A 24,005-nucleotide genomic window follows, 5' to 3' on the forward strand; every position below is an offset into this window, starting at 1 on the left:
GTACGGGGTTGATTTATCGGCCTACGATTAAAGACAAGATCCAAGTTCTGCAATGATTGTGATTGTGCTGAATCGGAATAAACATTTATATTGCTTACTATCCTTTAGTGGATAATACGTTATGCAAGGTGGGATATAGACTGTCTATGTAAAATTAACAGGGTATTCATTTTCATTGCCTTGTTGCTTTGTGATTACTCAAGCCATGTTACAGAACATTTTGCAAGACTAGCTATACACTGATAAAGAGAGAGAGAGAGAGAGAGAGTGACAGAGACAGAGATGCACAGTTTATTCTTTTACATGTCACTCTGCATGGAACGAGAATCTGAACACTTCAACAGTGACACATGTTTATGGCAGCCGTTTGGCTCCAACGGAGAAAATGAGCATTGGTTCATACAGTTCAGTGTCCAAGAGTGAATGAGTCAGTGCGTGAACAAGTTAACATATGTATGTATATCCTGATATATGTAATGTTTACTCGCTTATTCATTTCAGACAATCGATCAGATACAAGTTATCGCACAAAATCCAATGGTGAAGTTCCTATTCGTTCCACTATGTCCTATGGCACAGCCGCTGTTCATTCCACAAAGCCATATGATACAGTTTCTATTCATTCCACAAGATACTATGATACAGTTACTGCCCATACCACAAAGTCCTATGATGGAGCTCCTTTACACTCCAACACCAATGATGACTCAACTCGAAATCTACTAGGAATAATCGCCAGCTCAGTTTGTGGTGGATTTGCTCTGATTACCATTGTTATCTTTTAAATTAAAGTGTTGTTCCATTACTTCTGTAGACTTCTAGTCAACTGATGAAAACTACCATCTTAGACTGGTCAACCTCATAATAATGGGGAGTTGATACAATTTAAAGGAGTCATTACTTTATGTCACCTAGAGAAAGAAGTAATTCAAATTGAACTTGTTCGCAAAAGAGCAGGCCATCCATAACATGGGTTTTCTTTTCGGAAAAAGTTGAGCTGGCTAATCCTTTCTGTTATATTTGCTACAGAAAAATGCCATCTTACGAATATTATATGAAATATGGAACAGTGGACAGAAATGCTAACATTTTATTATATCGATGTATTGATTTGTATAAATAAATAATAACCTTATACAAACTGGAAACTATTTATGTAACAGATATGGATCATAGAGCAATTGTTTTAGGGATGTTTAAAACTGCTCGCTGAACCATACTTCTTCGAATATTTTCTAAATCGTGTATTTCTTCTGGCGTTCCACTAAAATTAACCAATTATTGTCGAGTATATAACTTTCATCCTGTGAGAGAGAAGGTTTTTGTAACTCTAAAAGAAATCGGTTAAATTAAACGTTTTACCTTTGTTGTAAGAATTTTAATATTTATCTTTTAATTTATGTATCTGTTTAAAAACATAATAAATATCTACCTTGTACATATAGTATATAGTGAGAAAATATATATTTTACTGGGAACGTGGTTTTTATTCTAAATTTTAGCTAATATTTACCTTTACATTTTTACAACCATTGTTTAACTTAGCAAAATATCACCAGAATGGTGCTGATATGCCATTACATCCTGTACAAACAACGATATCTACCTACCCCCCACACATACATACATACATACATACATACATACATACATACATACACATTTTTATCAGACTTTTGGGTTGACACCTATACTAGCTCTAGGACAATATATGAAACGAATTATGAAACTAAAATAGATAGGCTCTGTGATCAATCTCACGAAACGAAATGATGACACGCCCAAATAAAACTAACGTAACAATGGCAGGTACTTCTAAAAACATAAAAATAAAAATACATAATTTATAAGCACACTTAAGCATATTTTAACGTGTTATGTTTTCAATAAAATATACAATTTATTATGCAACAATATTCCAAGTTATGTTTATTTTGATGGTTGTTACATCATTTGTTTGCGACCCCTCTCGTAGTTTGTGCTGTCATTTAAGATGCAACATTTGAGATAACTCTACGTCGATAGAAGACAAACTAGATGGAACCAGAGAAGAACATTTCCGGATGCATTCATTTCAACCATAAACGGGTATATATTTAAGCCATATTCTTACGCAGTTGAGTTCATAATCCCTATGATACCTATGCATTTATATTTCATTCACCAGCCTCCGTCCCCGTTGACATGTTAGGATTTAAGACCAGACCACCTCCAAACCAACATTATTTTCGGGATGTTATAACAGTGTTATTGTACTTTTCCGAGCCATCTTTTAATATTATTAGTGCTAACATATTAATATCCACAGAAGACTGAGACAAACAGTACTTTTCTACTTTCGTGAAATTGAACATTGAAAACAACCAATCGTCTTCTATTCGATAGAAATGTAAACGTGTTCACTACAGGAATGCAATGGTCAAATGCTAATCATTTATATTTCTGATACACAATTTATGTCAATACTTATTACATTCTTTAAACCTTCTTCAATCTTAAAATATCAGGTGAGACTCCATTTATTATGAAATTATTGGACATTGGCGATTTAACTAACTTCTTCTCAGATCATTGTGTAACTTTGACACTATCTTACGAAACGAAATGCATGTATTAAACTACGTCATCATTAAGGAAAATAAACGATGCATACAATCCTATTATAAGCACTGCAATTATCGTGTAAAAAGTCACAAAGATTTATTATTATTTAAGATGTATTTTTCTTCTAAAATTGAAATGTTATAAATGAAGTTAAGTTTTCAACTATCCATTGCCACATAGATAGAGCGACCTCTATTACTGTCATTAAGTTATTTAAAAGTGTGTTGGAAGCATAAATACAATTTGAAAGACATACATTAAAAATGTATTATTATTTGATATCTAACAAAACGAACATCGTTAAATTCACGCTTTGCACAGCATGCCAAATTCTGCAATGTTTATATCAATTCAGCAACGTTGCCGGATTTGTTCTTTTCCGCAACTGAAAAAGATCTATTGCATTTTATTAGTAATGTGGGCTGATATGGGCACTAACGAGTCAGTGTATATACAAGGCAAAATGTAATGTTTAGAAAGCCGATATATTTTAAGAAAGGAATGTGAAATGCTAACAACAACCATAGGTTTAACATAACGGGTCGCAATGAGTACAAGGGGAGATATAATGTGAAAATCATATACACCGTTAAGAGTGACCAATTGATATCCATCAAATAACAGCACAAAGTAGACGTTGAAAGAGTTTAAAATAGAATTTAGGGTACAAAATGGTATTTTAAATTCCTTATAAACAAATTCTTCGATAACGTATTAAAAAAAACTACTGTCCTCAGCAGTCCGTATAGTCATTATCATTCCAGCAACTAAGTGTAATGGGGATAACAAACAACGTAGGAATATACACACAAATAGCAGTATTATCACACACAAGGGTACGAATGTTCACCTATGTCAATGGAACATAGAACAAAGTGGGATTAACAATTAAGAATACGGTTTTCTCCTAGATTTAGTTCACTCACTAAACGTCTTAAAAAGGATGCTTATTAAATACTGGCAGAACGTTTTTGTGTGTGTGTGTGGCAGAAATACGCTGATTTGGTTATTAGTTTGTTATGAATTTACGGTTTTCTTTCTTCCACCATATATTTCATGCACTCACCTTAACGTTGCTTATCAAAATTCAGTTCACTGCGTTACAGCTATGTTTGTAGTCCTAGATTTAATATGATGAGTGAAATGTTACCAATGTGCTGTTAGAGGAGACACGGGAAAAATGCGTCAGAATTTTGGTGTGTAGTTAAGTAACTGCTTTGGTACTGTAAGGTGTTGACATTTTCGTCTTGTGTTTATGAATGACAAAATATTTAAGAACATTTATGTTGTGTATCGTACATGTAGAGTTTTTACTGTTTAAGAAAAAATGTTTTGCTTGTAGAAATGTTGAGTGACTGTAATCTTATGGAAATAAAATAAAATAATGCTTAAGATTTGTTTACTTTTCAACTTTGCAATACTGAAACGTAATAAATTAAACTATTTTTTCTTGGACGATCTTATCGAAGTAATTATTTAGCTCAGCCATTTGATTTGCAGCATGATTTCCATGAAATGTGACGTTCATTCCTAAATTTAGGATACGCTTTATTTTGTCAAACCTGTTAGCTATCTCTAACTGTCAGTATCGACAGTTGCTGCACCACTACTGTATCAGTTGTAGATCTTGGATATGGATAAAGTTTCGACATTTACAGATAATGTTAACAAGCCCATAGTTCAAAACCTAGTAAATGTCATTGAGAGGAGTGTGATCTGTTATGTTTGTTCTATCTTCACAGATTGTTGTTGTTGTTATTGTTGTGGGGTTTAACGCCATTTTTCAGCACACGATAGGCTATACATGGCGGCCAGTATTAATGGTGGAGGAAGAACCCTGGAAAACCCCGGAAAGAACCACCGACCCACGAGAAGCTACTGGCAAGCTTTCTCACATACCCCAATTGGCTGAATCTGAGACTCGAACCGGCGCAGATAGAGGTGAGATAGCAGTGATCCGTAACGGAGAGCGCTTTAGACCACTCGGCCACTCGCGGCCCCTTCACAGATTGTAACACATAACATGTAGAACGACGGCTTGCACTGAGACGATCAAATTTAAAGAGTACACGTCTTAAGTCCCGGCAGAGAATCATCTGTTTTCATTATGGACTTATTAGAGACTAAGTTAGAGCCAATATAACGATAGTGCCAATCGAAAGAGAAAGATCTTTGGCGACTATCCCAACCTCACGACCGTGTGAAATTTCTTGTTGAGATAAAGCTCAACGTACCTGATGAATATCCTTCGAAACCTTTTGACCAAATTCAACAAGTTCAATGACCGAATTATGAGAATTACATGACCAATGGAAAAGCCACTAATGTAACATACGTCTCGCCTCCTTCAGGCACCGTTGGAGGACATTAGACGTTATCAATGGATCAAGTTTTTCAGTACAAATGAAGTATCATCGAATATAATAACCATGCATTTCAGATGTGTTTAGTCTATCCCAGTTTTCGCTCAAACTGATCCAGATAACGATGCTTCAGGATGGAAACAATCATTAGAGAGAATTAGAATAATAGCCAGTAATTTTGAAAGGGACCGTGTGCAGGTCATGAAATGCAAATAACAACTTCATGTCGTGTTCGCTCCTCGTTAGATGCCAAAATGATACCCATCTCAAGTCCATCGTGAAGATCTCTTTGTCCGAGGATCAAATGTTCCAGATGACAATTATACTCATACCTATCAAAGTTAAAATCAGTTCGATGTTGGATCAGTTGATTTCTCGTATGTTGATACTATCGTCACAAATATGATCAAGGACTTAACAGTTGGGAGACCCATGTTCATTGTGGCGATATTTATCTTGATTGTTTATCTTCCAAGCCTTGTGTTCCTGAATGACAGGACATGATTCAATGCTTTTTCTTGCAGATGAACATTAGTCAGTCCAGCATGTTACTTGCAACACATGAAACAAATTTAAAAAACACAAGCGTGCTTGCTAAATATCGAGTTTGTTCTACTTGTGGACACCGTTTTCGAACCACAAATAAACATCTCACGTTTGTACAGGATTATTAACGTTATATTCAAACATAAGACAGCAAATCCGAGTAATTTCTGAATGACAGATAGATTAGGAAAAATGAAACTGGGCCATACTGTCGATTTGTTTTCGTTTTGACTTTCGATGTTCTCAAGAATCTTTGAATTACGTTATTAAAGTTTGAGCTGCTTATTGTGCTTTCAATTAAAATATTCAGGAACGTTCGTTTTGCACTGTTGAAATTGCAGTGTGATTCCAGGGGAACGCTATAAACATTTCGCGACTCTTACGCTTTCAGGTTTTACAGAGCTGATTTTAGACGGCACCGATGAAATGTCAGAATGCCAAGGACAACATCATTTAAAAATGTTATTCAGAACAATTAACATAGTTTTGAAAAGTCACTATGAACGGAGACAAAATAAATTCATATGTAAAAATACACTTGACATATTCCAATGAATATTTTGCATGTGCTGTTGAGCTTAATTCCTAAAACGATTGGAATGACAGAAATGGCTAAAGACTATTTTCCATAAATTTTCAATATCCAAGCAAATCAACATATCGTGCTCCCGCATTTACCTGAAGCCCATTACTAAGACCACAACTGTATGCAAACCGAACCACATGAGGCATTCTGCACTTGATTTATTTCTCTTTTGATTTTCAAATGGGGATGCTAAAAAGAGTGCTGATCTGCTATGTAAATCTTACAAAAATGTTTTGAAAAATGTTAACAGTTATTTTGGATCACGGAGTTATAAATCGCACGAGGGTAGCTTCTGCCTTTACTAAAGCGTATGTATTAATATATCGAAAGAGGTTCATGTCCCGGAACAAACTAACTATTAAAGCACCATAGTCGTACCAATCTGGCACCGGTTTATATTCAAGCTTATCGTTGCGCTAGTTACATTATCATATGCTCAGAAGAAGTGGATACAATATGATAGAAACGATGGGGTACTAACCTTTTTACTTACTCCGTGTATAGCCGTGGTTTAGAAATTCCACACATCGTGTACGAATGTCCGGGATTTTTATTTCTTGGATGCCACATCTACTTTCCCCACCGAGACCTAAAAATTCCTCTGTCGGTGTCGCCCATGCTGTCATGGTCAGCCATATTTTCGAATCCTGTTTTTCAACAGACTGTACCAATTTGAAGATATCCGTTTTATTAACGAATCATAAGTAGTGAAGTGGGACGGTCTAGGGACTAGGGGACTCTCATGTTAAAAAGGCAATATCCACTCTGGGGACTATGTAAATTTAACATGGGAAGCAATATCCACTCTAGGGACTATGTAAATTTAACATGGGAGAAAAATATCCATTCTAGGGACAAGGGGAATTTAACATGGGAGAAAGAAATATCCATTCTAGGGACAAGGGGAATTGAACATGGGAATAAATCGTGGGACTGTCTAGGGACTAGGGGAAATGGAACAGGGTCGGGACCCTATTTTAATAGGGTCCCGACCTGATGGGTCTATGGAAATGGAACAAGGGAGAGGGATAGAACACACACGCACACACACACACACACAAAAGGGGTAGGCAATGAAAGTCAAGGTCTTTGCGAGACCTATGAATGACCCTGAAAAGGGTCTTTGGTTTTATGCTAATATACCCTTAATATTATATCGTGGATAAACAGCCATGTATCTATTTATAGCTATAATCAGCTTAAATTCCTATGAAATCTCACTATCTATTTATAGCTACAACTTGTGGGTTATTCCTTTGGAAAACCCCACTATCTTTTCATAGCCTCAGCTTGAGTGACGTTCCTGTCTATGAACTCTAATACATATGTATAGCTACAACCTGTGGAAAACTCCAAGTCCATATTTATAGTCTCAAAATTTCCAACGTCAGTGACGTCACTGTACTGAACACTAGGGGATAAATGGCAACAGTGTTGCAAGTGGCTGACCTGAATACGCGCTACTGTAGGTAGGTAGGTAGGTAGAATGTATTTGATAAGGATAAAGTGAGTTTTATAGGAACAAACAGTGACCACTACATACACACACACACACGCACACACACACATACAAAGTACATGCGCAGACATACGCACACACAAACACACAGAGGGAAGAGGAAAAAAACAAACCCCCAAATATACTATCAAGACAGAGGGAAGCAGAAAAAGAAACCAAAATATAATATCCACATGGAAGGGAAGGAAAACAAACCCAAATATACTATCCATACAAACGTACGAGAACGCATACAAACCCCAAATATACTATCCATACAACGTACGCTAACACATACAAACCCCAAATATACTATCCACACAACGTCGCTAATGCGTACAAACCCCAAATATACTATCCACACAACGTACGCTAACGCATACAAACCCCAAATATACTATCCACACAACGTTGCTAACGCGTACAAACCCCAGATATACTATTCACACGGAAGGGAGGGAAAACAAACCCAAACATACTATCCATACAAACGTACGCGAACGCATACAAACCCCAAATATACTATCCACACAACGTCACTAATGCGTACAAAGCCCAAATATACTATCCACACAACGTCGCTAACGCATAAAAACCCCAAATATACTATCCACACAACGTCGCTAACGCGTACAAACCCCAAATATACTATCCACATAACGTACGCTAACGCATACAAACCCCAAATATACTATCCACACAACGTTGCTAACGCGTACAAACCCCAAATATACTATTCACACGGAAGGGAGGGAAAACAAACCCAAACATAATATCCATACAAACGTACGCGAACGCATACAAACCCCAAATATGCTATCCACACAACGTCGCTAACGCATAAAACCCCAAATATACTATCCACACAACGTCGCTAACGCGGACAAACCCCAAATATACTATCCACACTCGGGAGGAAGAAGAAAAAAAACACCAAATATACGATCTACACAACGTACGCGAATGCACACACACACACACACACACACACACACACACACAGACACACACACACACACATACACACACACACGGAAGAGGAGAAAAACAAACCCCAAATATACTATCCACACAGAAGGGAGATAATACAAACCTCAAATATACTATCTACACATGGAAGAGGAAGAATACAAATCCCATACCTACTATCCACACGGAGGTGAGATGTAAAAAAATAAACCACATATCTACAATCTACGCAGAGGGGAGAAGAAATAAATAACCCAATTTAGGAAACATCAAGACACAGAATGATGGATGAATAGACTGACTATTGTTTACCGACTTGCATGCCTAAAGAGCGTGCGTGAAGGAAAACATCCTTTCATTTCAATTCTAATTAAAACATGTTCCAGACGGATAGAGATAGGTGAAAGAGCACAATTTCATAAAGTGTGAGTAAAAACAAAACACGCCATCCTTATTATAGAATGTCTAGACTAAGAGACACTTGCGTTTTCTTTCTGGTCTATTCTCTTTTAGAAGGTAGTATGAAATTTCACATCAGGGCCAACGCATCGGCTCACATTGTCAATTTTTCCATTTCCATGTCTTCACTGGCACAAGTTCTTCATCATCTTAAATTTCTTCTTCTTCTGAATCCCTCTTCTCTGTTTCGTTTTGTTTTTGTTTCTTCTCTTTTCTCTTAGGGCACTCTGAATCCCAGTGTCCTTTCTCCCGACAGCGATATTAGGTATCTTAACTTTTGTCTCTCTTTCTTAGACGAAGCAGGTATTCTGGAGACAAATACCCATTTACCTTTGCGAATATAGCAAACTTCATCAGCACTTACACACTTTCGTATGACTCTCATCAAATCAACGACCAAAAGAGTAGGTTTTGTTGCCACTTTCGCCTGTGAATTATGCTTTCGTATGACTGTTAGCAATTATTTGACCAGCAGGTCAGTCTGTGCTGACTCTTCCATCTTCTTGATCGTTTGAGAGTGGAATGAATACTCTGACGCTAAGACATTCTCCCTATATACAGGGACCTGCTGCGTATGAAACCTAGTCAAACGTAATTTTGCAATAAGATGAAACGATTTCATTAAGAAAGTAAAAGGCAATGACGTGCCGTGTCGCCTCACACAAGAGCTGAAGTGTTAGCTCAAATCCGTGTCAGCGATTTCGAAGACGACATAACTGCGCTTTAATCAATGCTCTCCACTTATGCCACAAAACCACGAGTCCTGATTCACGCCAAAAGAAATTTCGTTCGGTCCGTAAAACATAGTGTCACATCTGAGAAACGCAAAAACGAACTTGCAGAAAACTGAGAACGACGGCTTACACCTACAACGTAAATTTATGAGTTCAAGTAGTGCGTAAAACTTAGTCAAATTAAATTTTTATAGTCAAGACGAAACGATCTATTTTTGAAGAAGAAAGCAGACACCAAGCGACAATGGCGATCCCTGTCACACCACACTTTTCAAAATGTATTATTTTAGGTTTGTTCTAGCGATCTGCACGGGTAAATTAAGTGTTGATGTATTTTGCAATAAGACGGACACAATTTCCGTGGGATCGCCCATGGTACGATTGTTCATGCATTAGTTTAATTTTTTAAAATATTTTTTTATATAAATCGCCTATAGGATAGACTCAGTAAAGCATGGCCATTCTCGTCACTGTTTGAATAGCTACTCAAGTCAATTCGAAGTGAACGCGTAAGAAAATAAGTATAGCCAATGAAATGGATTACAACGGGTGATGCATTGTTTTATTCTAAGACTGTGTGGCATAATAATCCCTACGCTCTTGCGTTGTTACCATTACAGTGCAGACAGACTGGAATGTGAACTTACAAGCTCTCTTTGTGTATTGTACCATTTCTTCTTACCACATCAAAATACTGAGCGTCACAGTATTGGTTCGCGTTTTCAAGCTGACCATTTTTTTTATATATCTCATTTAAACATTTTAACATAAACACTCACACTCACATCGGTAGAGTCAGAACAGACGTGTTACAGTATTGAGGGGCATGTTGTCTTCGTTTTCTTTTCTTCTTCAAACTAATAAATTTGGGGTTTGTATGAAGTAAAGAACCGAAAGTACAGTGAACCTCAAGGATGATGACCCAATCTGTCTGTCTATTGATGCGTGTATTTACTTAAGAAGAATTATGACCTCTAAAACACAAAGAGATACGCAAGCATGATTAGAATGAACACAACGATGTTTTCCTTCACGCCCGTGTAATTTAGAGTTTCAATCGTCTTTCAAGACAAACTTGGTCTCCTTTTGTAGGGCTTGAAATAAAAAAAACTGAAAAATCTTAAGCACTTTGCTATAGATAATTTCATCAACAGACTAAACAACATAAATACCGTCACAACAATAGAAAGCCTTAAATCTTCTATGAAAAGGAAATGCATCAAAAAAATTAAAGATTAACGATAACTAACCAATGAAACCGAATTTAACAAAGGCAATGACATGTGAAGAAATGCCTCTCACTTTGGAAAGGTAGGCGAATGTAATCTGTCATGCACCATCAACATGAAAAAAATTATAAACAGAGAGAAACCTGAATTCAAAATTCAGTTTTTTTTCTTCAAAATTGTTTCGTTTCATTTTTCTTTTTTGGAACAAATCTAAGCACTAATATAGAGTGGAAAAGGGAAATGCACATAAAAGCTTTGATATTTCTGAAAAAATGAGGGGATATTCCTAACGTTCATAACCACCTATATATGCTTGGACTTGTCTGTGACTTATCCACAAAACAAGATGTACATATTTCTGGTCAAGCTGCAAGTGTGTGCGTGGTTTGAAAATGGTAAAAATTGGATATACAATTTTCTCGTGACACTTATAAAGTGAAGAGTCTGTGCAAGTGTCAAAAGCCAAAGTCATATAAGTTTTGTATTTTGTACGGCTTGTAAAGATTTCCACTTTAGAAAATGTGAAGTATCACAAGTTATTATCACAAACAGAAGTGGAACATAGGGGCTTGCAAGAAAGAAAATAACCCAGACAGTTGGTGTCATCAAGAGTGCTAGAGACGGCACCAGAACTTGCTTGCTTGCTTACTTGAATTAAAGTGCTTTTCGTTCCAGTGGAGCATGTATCACTGGTTTAATCACGCACCGCGTGATTTTTAATTACTCCTGGGGAAGGAAAGAGAGCCTCATCCCCCAGGCTTTTATGTACTCACAGACTACTTTTAAATTTAGCCACTCAGGTGTAGGGCTAATTAGTCCTTAACAACCTGACTGAAAGGCTTTAAACATGAGTGGGAATAGTCTCTCCACAAACTCATTTTTCTGTCCGAGCGTGGTAAAGGAGGAAAAAGGTGCTCAGCAAGACAGCCATGGATGTTACGTACTCACCAAAACGCTAGCCCGTACTTATTTCAAATCAAGTCGTGTCACCAAAAAAGAAGACGTGGACGACATCAAAAGGCATTGTCAAACGCAGAACCCGTAAAGTGGGCAAACGACGTGTCAAAGAAGTCAAAGTACGTTGGAAAGGATATCCACCCAGCTTTGATTCTTGGATCGACGCTTCGCATGTCATCGACTATAAAAAGAAGTGACCATCATGCCCTTTCACACAGATTCAGCTACTGCGATCACTCCTTCACCCAGTTCTTCTCTGCAAGATTTACAAAAACAACCCTTGTGGGTGTGGTGTGGAGAACGTGTGCCTAAAACGCAAATAGTCTTTTTCTCCCAAACCTTCGTGGTGTATTGTGTCATCGGTACAGCCATTGCCAATTTGAGTTTGCAACAAGGAGACAAACAATCGTGGACCATTTTATTGAGCAGTTGCATCGGTTACCTGCTTCCCAATTCCTCCCTGAAATTCTCCTCGAACGGGAAGAACGGAAATCTTGCGTCCAGTGTTAGTCACCACTCCAACAACAACCCCATTTTGGGCGGAGACACTCATCTGACTTCCAGTAACACCTCGGACAGCTACAAAACTCTGGAATTATGAGCAATAACAACCAATTTTACTTAACCTTACCCAGTGACAGTTCCATGGAGGTGTTTCCCAAGAACACGTTTTGCTGTTACACGGTCAAATTACCTCAGGCCATACAGTTAGATCACGAAGCCCATCGGGAAATGGCTTTAGTGGACATCATTCACCCAACACAAATCAAAATCACCGAAAAGCAAAACACTTTCCAGGTGGAAATCCTGAATGCCCAATTGGAAGAAGAAATCAATAAAATCGGGTTTTTAGGGGACATAAGACCAGCCAGCAATCCAACCTTCATTATCTACACCTTGAAAATTCCTTCAGGTTATTATTTTAGTGGTGAACATTGGTGAACACTATAGCGGACAGGTTCAACTTAGCCTTTGGCAAAGCACCGAACAGAGCCAGAAAAAGTGTAAAGATTGAGTACCATAAAGTGGCTCATCGTCTCATGATCAAATTTCAAGATACGGACACATTGTCCCTCAGGATCAATGGTAGTTTGTTTGAAATTTTGTGTGGACATGCAGAAATGGTCGCAAACAATTTGAGCCCCAAGATCAACAGTAATAAGAATTTTTACAGAGCTTTTGGAAACCCGGTAGAACTGAACCAAGGACTTAATCTGATCTTTGTGTATTCTGATGTGGTGGAGTACAACGTGGTGGGACACACCTCTGTGCCGTTACTGCGTGTCATTCCTTTCAAAGTGAATAGTACCAAGAACAATGACCAGGAAGGTGCAAACACCTATCACGTACACCGTGAATTTGTACATCCTCACTATTTGCCCGTCAGTAAGTCGTATTTGGACACCGTCAACATTGCTATAAAAGGAGATCTGGGACAAAATATTCCATTCTCCAAAGGGAAAGTTACAGTGAAACTCCATTTGCGAAAACGGTTCTCTAACGAATTTTAAGTCAAGACAGCGACGAGGGACATTTTCACCCTATACAATCCGGCCAGATTCTTGTGGAACTTCAGTTTGCAGAAAATCTACGCGCAGATAATACGGTGAACGTCATCCTGTATGCTGAATTTGACAATACGATATAAACCAACAGTTTGAGAGAAGTCATTCTAGACTATTAGAAGTCATGGAAGACTTTTATCAATGTTTATATAGTACGGATTCTTTGGACATGGAATGTGAAGATCCTGAGGAAGGAGAACCCCAAGACAAAGACGAAGAAGTCATCATGATGAAGTCTAGATGGCCAGAACAAGAAGCACATTTAGTTTCCTATTATGCTATAGTCTTGGCAGAAAACAATTAAGGAATTGATCAAGAAAGGTTGCTATGGATGTCATAACGATCATCCCAGTCAAATTCAACACGATAAATGCCTGATGGTGAGTCAAGAAGAAAAATTGGACGAATATCTGGACCAAGCTTGGAGTCTCATCTCGGAATAAGACGTGTGCAACAGTGGTATAAAGGCTTGCGGGAACATTATTGTCCTCCATTAACAACTCAAGAGATCCATCGCATCGAAGCTCTGTTTGATCAGAGTTGGGAGACGAGGCGAAGAAACGGTTACTTGTCAGACATTTTCAAGCAAAAAGTCAGGATCGAATTGATCACTTCTCATTACCTGTGAAGAAAAAACCCACACAAAACAGGGATACCTGGGAACTGTATTACCTTTTGAACCACAGTTCGTACACTGCTTCTTGGAATCCTGTCGTATGTGCTAAAGATGAACTCCCTCATCGCAAACCGCAAGACCATCAAGCTTATGTGATCAACACGGACGACAGTCATCTCCCAGGAACCCACTGGGTAGCCGTCTACTTTCCCCAGGAAGGATGTGTGGAATATTTCGATTCGTATGGATTGCCCCCTTTGGAAGACGATATCATTGACTTTATGAGAAGAAATGCTCAGACCACACGATTCAATAATGTGAAATTATAAGGCACATATTCCTTGGTGTGTGGACAATATTGTGTGTATTTTCTGCATCATCGTAGGCTGGGCTATTCTTTAGAACATTTAGTGACTTATTTTGATTGTCATTCTTCTAGAAACGATGAGAAAGTAGATCGATGGTTTTTTTACTATTATGCTTATCTTTTGTCTCTAGCTAGGAAACGTAGTGTCCATCAATGGCCTAATGACTTCCAATAGTGGAAATCACAATTTCATTCACAACGTTGTCAGCCATGTCCAAAATAATGTTTTAGTTGAGAAAAAAAACGTTTGTGATTTAGAAAAATTTGATGTTATATTGTTTGGTTATTGTTAAAATGTTATAGTTACTTGTTAGTGTTACGTAATTTTGAACAAAAATGTTGTGTTTTGAAGAAAAAAATGCCTTTGTGGTTTGTTTAACTATAGATATCCTGATTCATGCTCTTTGACTTCTCTCTATCCCTCCCATAACACTATTTGAACGGTCCGACTCGAAAACCGTGTAGTAATGTTTTCCTTCACGTCCGCGCTTTGACCATAAAAACGGGTCAGCCTCCAGTCTGCCCATCCATTGTCGACTAATCTTCCTACGAAGATGTGCTCAAGATTAGCCAAGTTGAACGAAGCCTATGTGAATTTGCATAGGGTCATGACAAGTCTGATACCGAGACCTGAAGAGATACACAATATTATAATGTTGAAAGTCACTGAAGACCTGATAGAAGAACTCTTCAAGGAGGAAATCAAGAAGGAGAAAGAAGAATGGACGGAGAAATACAGACTTCATAAACAGCAGAGAGAGCAAATAGAGCAGCAATAGCAGCAGCAGCAACCCGAACCTGACAGAGGCTTTGTCGACTGTCGTATCGACACCAAAGTGTTCTTTTTCTCTTTCCGAAGAAGCAGACCTTATCCTGTGAGAAAGCCTGTCGTCAGAGGAGGCCGCCATCTTATAACCTAAGAGATCACCATAGCGTCAAGTTCACAAAATAAAAAAATAAATAAAAATAAAAATAAATAAAAATTTCAGGGCTACCCCATACTCTCGAAAATAAATAACATTTCATTGCCTATGATATGTTAGTCAGTTAGAAGAAAAAAAAACAGAAGTGAGTCTATAAGCACATGATTTCTTTATCTTGGTTAGAAAGTGTAACTCTAAGTCCTTCGTTTCCGTCGCTTATCATAATTTTTAAAATAGCGATGTTCTTTAAAAAGTGAGTGAGTGTTTCTTTTAGGTCTGTGCGGTTTTTTTGTTGGTGATAATATGGATAATGTAAGTTCGGGTACAACGAAATTAAAAGAATTAGGCCCAGAACTCGGTGTGGAGGGAAGAAATATACGCAACAGCAGCGGGAGCAAGAAATGCAGACTCAGCCAGTTAGCACTCCACCCACCTCGAGAACACAAATAACATCTAGTCAACAGCCGACTATACCTACCAAACAACCCGCCCCGGAAAGAGTGGTGGCAGAACAAAAGGCCAATTATGTTAGACAAACGGTATGGCAAACTCAAATGTAATTATCGGAGGCACTACGTTCTTTTCTCACTCCGATACTACAGGCAATCTCAGCTGAAAGAACAACCACAACAACAATAACAGCGAAAGATACCATAGCAGCGGATTTGTAACTATCTACCTCAACAGAAGAAATAGTATCAGAACCAGAAGAGGAAATAGAGGCGGTTGAGGAGGAGGAGGGGGACGCTGACCCTCGTTGAGAAGTATACCGAAATGGGGCTAGATCAAGCATTGTATGACGTCAACAAAGCAGGGCAATTTATAGAGCCATACAATACGTTGCCTACAGATCTCTAGACACCTTTAATCCGAGACCTTCTCAATGGGGATTTGGGGTCAGAGTTCTCCTCCAATTCTACAGACAAGCCTACACTGGATACCCCCTCAGTCAACTGGTAGAAGCCGCTGCTTACATTGCCGCCAATCATGGCTACGCATTTTCTGATATCAAGAATCACGAGACTAGGAGTGCGGGAAAGATCGTGAGGGCAAAAGAGAGACGTGTTACTTTCTAGCAGAAAAAACAGCATTTTTTAGGGCTCCAAAAGATTGCCTTTTGTTAAATAGGGAACCATATTTGGCTTGGTATCCCTCCTTGACTACAAATTTAACTTTTTAAACATAACAGTGACCAAACTGGTAAATGTCGCTTAGACATATTAATTTAAATAAGATCAATATGGCAATTTTTATGTACACTAAGTACTAATATTATATAGATGTGTTAGGAAGTAGGAAATTTAACAGACTCGTTAGATTTGAACTAATTGCACAGGTGGTTAACAAATTATTGGTACTTTTTATTGTCCATTAGCAAAAAAGGGACTTGATTTGAAATAAGTACGGGTTAGCGTTTTGGTGAGTACTTAACATCCATGGCTGTCTTGCTGAGCACCTTTTTCCTCCTTTACCACGCTCGGACAGAAAAATGAGTGTGTGGTGAGACTGTTCCCACTCATGTTTAAAGCCTTTCAGTCAGGTTGTTAAGGACTAGTTAGTCCTACACCTGAGTAGCTAAATTTAAAAGTAGTCTGTGAGTACATAAAAGCCTGGGGGATGAGGCTCTCTTTCCTTCCCCAGGAGTAATTAAAAATCACGCGGTGCGTGATTAAACCAGTGATACATGCTCCACTGGAATGAAAAGCACTTTAATTCAAGTAAGCAAGCAAGCAAGTTCTGGTGCCGTCTCTAGCACTCTTGATGAAACCAACTGTCTGGGTTATTTTCTTTCTTGCAAGCCCCTATGTTCCACTTCTGTTTGTGATAATAACTTGTGATACTTAACATTTTCTAAAGTGGAAATCTTTACAAGCCGTACAAAATACAAAACTTATATGACTTTGGCTTTTGACACTTGCACAGACTCTTCATTTTATAAGTGTCACGAGAAAATTGTATAACCAATTTTTATCATTTTCAAAACCACCCACACACTTGCAGCTTGACCAGAAATATGTACATCTTGTTTTGTGGATAAGTCACAGACAAGTCCAAGCATATATAGGTGGTTATGAACGTTAGGAATATCCCCTCATTTTTTCAGAAATATGAAAGCTTTTATGTGCATTTTCCCTTTTCCACTCTATATTAGTGCTTAGATATGTTCCAAAAAAGAAAAATGAAACGAAACAATTTTGAAGAAAAAAAACTGAATTTTGAATTCAGGTTTCTCTCTGTTTATAATTTTTTTTCATGTTGATGGTGCATGACAGATTACATTCGCCTACCTTTCCAAAGTGAGAGGCATTTCTTCACATGTCATTGCCTTTGTTAAATTCGGTTTCATTGGTTAGTTATCGTTAATCTTTAATTTTTTTGATGCATTTCTTTTTGATAGAAGATTTAAGGCTTTCTATTGTTGTAACGGTATTTATGTTGTTTAGTCTGTTGTGAAATTATCTATAGCAAAGTGCTTAAGATTTTTCAGTTTTTTTTATTTCAAGCCCTACAAAAGGAGACCAAGTTTGTCTTGAAAGACGATTGAAACTCTAAATTACACGGGCGTGAAGGAAAACATCGTTGTGTTCATTCTAATCATGCTTGCGTATCTCTTTGTGTTTTAGAGGTCATAATTCTTCTTAAGTAAATACACGCATCAATAGACAGACAGATTGGGTCATCATCCTTGAGGTTCACTGTACTTTCGGTTCTTTACTTCATACAAACCCCAAATTTATTAGTTTGAAGAAGAAAAGAAAACGAAGACAACATGCCCCTCAATACTGTAACACGTCTGTTCTGACTCTACCGATGTGAGTGTGAGTGTTTATGTTAAAATGTTTAAATGAGATATATAAAAAAAATGGTCAGCATGAAAGCGCGAACCAATACTGTGACGCTCAGTATTTTGATGTGGTAAGAAGAAATGGTACAATACACAAAGAGAGCTTGTAAGTTCACATTCCAGTCTGTCTGCACTGTAATGGTAACAACGCAAGAGCGTAGGGATTATTATGCCACACAGTCTTAGAACAAAACAATGCATCACCCGTTGTAATCCATTTCATTGGCTATACTTATTTTCTTACGCGTTCACTTCGAATTGACTTGAGTAGCTATTCAAACAGTGACGAGAATGGCCATGCTTTACTGAGTCTATCCTATAGGCGATTTATATAAAAAAATATTTTAAAAAATTAAACTAATGCATGAACAATCGTACCATGGGCGATCCCACGGAAATTGTGTCCGTCTTATTGCAAAATACATCAACATTTAATTTACCCGTGCAGATCGCTAGAACAAACCTAAAATAATACATTTTGAAAAGTGTGGTGTGACAGGGATCGCCATTGTCGCTTGGTGTCTGCTTTCTTCTTCAAAAATAGATCGTTTCGTCTTGACTATAAAAATTTAATTTGACTAAGTTTTACGCACTACTTGAACTCATAAATTTACGTTGTAGGTGTAAGCCGTCGTTCTCAGTTTTCTGCAAGTTCGTTTTTGCGTTTCTCAGATGTGACACTATGTTTTACGGACCGAACGAAATTTCTTTTGGCGTGAATCAGGACTCGTGGTTTTGTGGCATAAGTGGAGAGCATTGATTAAAGCGCAGTTATGTCGTCTTCGAAATCGCTGACACGGATTTGAGCTAACACTTCAGCTCTTGTGTGAGGCGACACGGCACGTCATTGCCTTTTACTTTCTTAATGAAATCGTTTCATCTTATTGCAAAATTACGTTTGACTAGGTTTCATACGCAGCAGGTCCCTGTATATAGGGAGAATGTCTTAGCGTCAGAGTATTCATTCCACTCTCAAACGATCAAGAAGATGGAAGAGTCAGCACAGATTGACCTGCTGGTCAAATAATTGCTAACAGTCATACGAAAGCATAATTCGCAGGCGAAAGTGGCAACAAAACCTACTCTTTTGGTCGTTGATTTGATGAGAGTCATACGAAAGTGTGTAAGTGCTGATGAAGTTTGCTATATTCGCAAAGGTAAATGGGTATTTGTCTCCAGAATACCTGCTTCGTCTAAGAAAGAGAGACAAAAGTTAAGATACCTAATATCGCTGTCGGGAGAAAGGACACTGGGATTCAGAGTGCCCTAAGAGAAAAGAGAAGAAACAAAAACAAAACGAAACAGAGAAGAGGGATTCAGAAGAAGAAGAAATTTAAGATGATGAAGAACTTGTGCCAGTGAAGACATGGAAATGGAAAAATTGACAATGTGAGCCGATGCGTTGGCCCTGATGTGAAATTTCATACTACCTTCTAAAAGAGAATAGACCAGAAAGAAAACGCAAGTGTCTCTTAGTCTAGACATTCTATAATAAGGATGGCGTGTTTTGTTTTTACTCACACTTTATGAAATTGTGCTCTTTCACCTATCTCTATCCGTCTGGAACATGTTTTAATTAGAATTGAAATGAAAGGATGTTTTCCTTCACGCACGCTCTTTAGGCATGCAAGTCGGTAAACAATAGTCAGTCTATTCATCCATCATTTTGTGTCTTGATGTTTCCTAAATCACACACTGATGCCATAAAATAACGGGTTAAATGGGTTGTGTAGTTTTGGGGTGGGGGTGGGGTGTAGGTGTTTGGCAGAGTTGGTCATTGCAGGTGAGGGCTTAGGTGCTTTCAAAATACTTTTTCTTCTTCACTCTGTGTTGATGGAATATAATGGGTTATTTTCTTTACTCTATGTTGATAGTATATATAAAGGGTTATTTCTTCACTCCGTGTGGATAGTGTATAATGGTTTTCTTCTTCCCTCTGTGTGGTTAATATATTATGGCTTTTTCCTCTTCCCTCGTTGAGGATAGTGTATATTGGGTTATTTATTTCTTCTCCCCTCTGCGTAGATTGTAGATATGTGGTTTATTTTTTTACATCTCACCTCCGTGTGGATAGTAGGTATGGGATTTGTATTCTTCCTCTTCCATGTGTAGATAGTATATTTGAGGTTTGTATTATCTCCCTTCTGTGTGGATAGTATATTTGGGGTTTGTTTTACTCCTCTTCCGTTTGTGTGTGTATGTGTGTGTGTGTGTGTCTGTGTGTGTGTGTGTGCATTCGCGTACGTTGTGTAGATCGTATATTTGGTGTTTTTTTCTTCTTCCTCCCGAGTGTGGATAGTATATTTGGGGTTTGTCCGCGTTAGCGACGTTGTGTGGATAGTATATTTGGGGTTTTATGCGTTAGCGACGTTGTGTGGATAGTATATTTGGGGTTTGTATGCGTTCGCGTACGTTTGTATGGATATTATGTTTGGGTTTGTTTTCCCTCCCTTCCGTGTGAATAGTATATTTGGGGTTTGTACGCGTTAGCAACGTTGTGTGGATAGTATATTTGGGGTTTGTATGCGTTAGCGTACGTTATGTGGATAGTATATTTGGGGTTTGTACGCGTTAGCGACGTTGTGTGGATAGTATATTTGGGGTTTTTATGCGTTAGCGACGTTGTGTGGATAGTATATTTGGGCTTTGTACGCATTAGTGACGTTGTGTGGATAGTATATTTGGGGTTTGTATGCGTTCGCGTACGTTTGTATGGATAGTATGTTTGGGTTTGTTTTCCCTCCCTTCCGTGTGAATAGTATATCTGGGGTTTGTACGCGTTAGCAACGTTGTGTGGATAGTATATTTGGGGTTTGTATGCGTTAGCGTACGTTGTGTGGATAGTATATTTGGGGTTTGTACGCGTTAGCGACGTTGTGTGGATAGTATATTTGGGGTTTGTATGCGTTCGCGTACGTTTGTATGGATAGTATATTTGGGTTTGTTTTCCTTCCCTTCCATGTGGATATTATATTTTGGTTTCTTTTTCTGCTTCCCTCTGTCTTGATAGTATATTTGGGGGTTTGTTTTTTTTCCTCTTCCCTCTGTGTGTTTGTGTGTGCGTATGTCTGCGCATGTACTTTGTATGTGTGTGTGTGCGTGTGTGTGTGTGTATGTAGTGGTCACTGTTTGTTCCTATAAAACTCACTTTATCCCTATCAAATACATTCTACCTACCTACCTATCTACAGTAGCGCGTATTCAGGTCAGCCACTTGCAACACTGTTGCCATTTATCCCCTAGTGTTCAGTACAGTGACGTCACTGACGTTGGAAATTTTGAGACTATAAATATGGACTTGGGTTTTTCCACAGGTTGTAGCTATACATATGTATTAGAGTTCATAGAATGGAACGTCACTCAAGCTGAGGCTATGAAAAGATAGTGGGGTTTTCCAAAGGAATAACCCACAAGTTGTAGCTATAAATAGATAGTGAGATTTCATAGGAATTTAAGCTGATTATAGCTATAAATAGATACATGGTTGTTTATCCACGATATAATATTAAGGGTATATTAGCATAAAACCAAAGACCCTTTTCAGGGCCATTCATAGGTCTCGAAAAGACCTTGACTTTCATTGCCTACCCCTTTTGTGTGTGTGTGTGTGTGTGCGTGTGTGTTCTATCCCTCTCCCTTGTTCCATTTCCATAGACCCATCAGGTCGGGACCCTATTAAAATAGGGTCCCGACCCTGTTCCATTTCCCCTAGTCCCTAGACAGTCCCACGATTTATTCCCATGTTCAATTCCCCTTGTCCCTAGAATGGATATTTTTTTCTCCCATGTTAAATTCCCCTTGTCCCTAGAATGGATGTTTTTTTCTCCCATGTTAAATTACATAGTCCCCAGAGTGGATACGTTTTTTCTCCCATGTTAAATTTACATAGTCCCTAGAGTGGATATTGCTTCCCATGTTAAATTTACATAGTCCCCAGAGTGGATATTGCCTTTTTAACATGAAAGTCCCCTATTCCCTAGACCGTCCCACTTCACTACTATCGTACAACAAAAGTGATTTTGCCTTGCACTTCCCTCCCCTCTTTGTCTCCAATTGCAGCTTTTTTAAACTTGTTGTTAAGAGTCTCAGCTGAGAGCTGATGTTAATATTTTAAACTGTCAATAATTCCACAAAACTATATCTCAGCTGATTCGAATTTACTCATTGCAGCTTCCATTTTCTTATGAAACTCAGAAATAATTTTACTGTGTCGTTCAACATTTTATATTGTGCTTTAAAAACTTTTGCAAACAATTAAACAGTTTAGACCCACTGCTTCAGACACGTGATTGAGGATGAACACTGTGTCCTGAAATCCTCCCAGCCTACTGAAGGATCCATTTAGAACCTCCCTATCCGACATACCCGTTGATCCATAACCTTTGCCCCTCACTCTGACCTAACTAGTATTGCTCCTCCAAACAACGTCACTACTGAGGATCGAATCTGAGATATAATAAAAGAGTTCGATGACTCGCTGTAACGGCTAATGATATAATAACTGTACACAGCAGGAGGTACAACATACATTAACATACTGCAAGCATACAATTGTAATAATTTAATAATCTGTTTATCATACGTCATTAAACATTCAATACCCATTAGTGTGTGCTGTCAACATATGCTTTTGCAGTAAGATTTACTCTTACACATATAGTGTATTCATATTCAGATTATTTACAACAGACAATATAATATTCATCTATGGATAAACTAACATAGCATGGTTGACTCTGAGTTTTACTGTCGAAGAGTTTGGTATATACAATCTTGATTAAAGTTACGTTTCATCAATTATTATTTTCCTTTTAGACATACCCTAATTGTGACCTCTGACCGCTACCCCTCCCCAATCTTTACAGTGCCTTATTACCAAAAAAGTAAGACAGCAGTACCGTTTGGTCAAGAAATTTCCTCCAGAGCGAATGTTATTTTTCAAAACCCATTTATCAATGTGTCATAATAATTCTGAATTTTGACCACCACGCTCCACCCTCCGCACATACACGCTTAACAGATCTCTGCCCTGCCATAAACGTGGAACGAAACGATGGCCAATACATAAATAGGAGTGCGGTCAAGGCCCTCAAACACAGCAAGCGAAAACAATATTGCACATATGTGTTTGGAACATTGAAGGTTTCTTTAAGTATAAATTTCAGTTTCGATATAATTTGTATCATTCTTTATCCCATGGGGTTCGTGAAGCTGTACAATGTATCAAGTCAGCACGGTGTATGTTGTTCAGTGTATGAAAGAAAACACAACCTTATTGATGGGTTAAAAAGATTGACGGCACTATCTCATGTCATCAATAGCACGATCTTATGCCATCAGATAGCTATTATTCGTAATGTTTGAGAAAGTACTCACAGTTTTAACAATATAACTGATACTTCAGATTATATTATTGAAACTCATATCTCTGAAGCTGGTGTTCTCAAAATTATCCGAACTCTAGAATAAGAAAAGTCTTGTCGATGGAATAATAGATGAAAATGATAGAAAGCACGACTCCAAACATATTTCCTTATTTAGTTACGTTATTAACGAAACATTTGCCACATAATAGCAGTATCTTTCCATTGCACAAGCAGGTTCTTTGGATGACCCTATCAATTGCACCCTAGACACGATGTACACAAATCCACGATCATGTGTGCAGATGAAAGCGCAACATATATAATTCGTCACGTTTTTATTGGTTCCAGACAAGGCACCCTATTAATCCCTCTTCTGTG

At 38.0% G+C, this 24,005-nt stretch overlaps 1 protein-coding gene across 1 annotated transcript in view; it reads left to right on the top strand.

The window, feature by feature from the left end:
- Positions 1-1,297, top strand: part of LOC149779190 (neuroendocrine convertase 2-like) — a 70,765-nt gene extending 69,468 nt beyond the window's left edge. Inside the window, exon 18 of the mRNA XM_089938583.1 lies at positions 502-1,297. Coding sequence (XP_089794709.1) covers positions 502-785 — 284 coding nt within the window. The 3' untranslated portion in view covers positions 786-1,297. The remainder of the gene's footprint in view (positions 1-501) is intronic.
- The last annotated feature ends 22,708 nt before the right edge of the window (positions 1,298-24,005 follow it).

Source organism: Sinohyriopsis cumingii, chromosome 17, assembly GCF_028554795.1.
Source record: "Sinohyriopsis cumingii isolate HCF-2022 chromosome 17, ASM2855479v2, whole genome shotgun sequence".
NCBI classification, from domain to species: Eukaryota; Metazoa; Mollusca; class Bivalvia; order Unionida; family Unionidae; genus Sinohyriopsis; species Sinohyriopsis cumingii.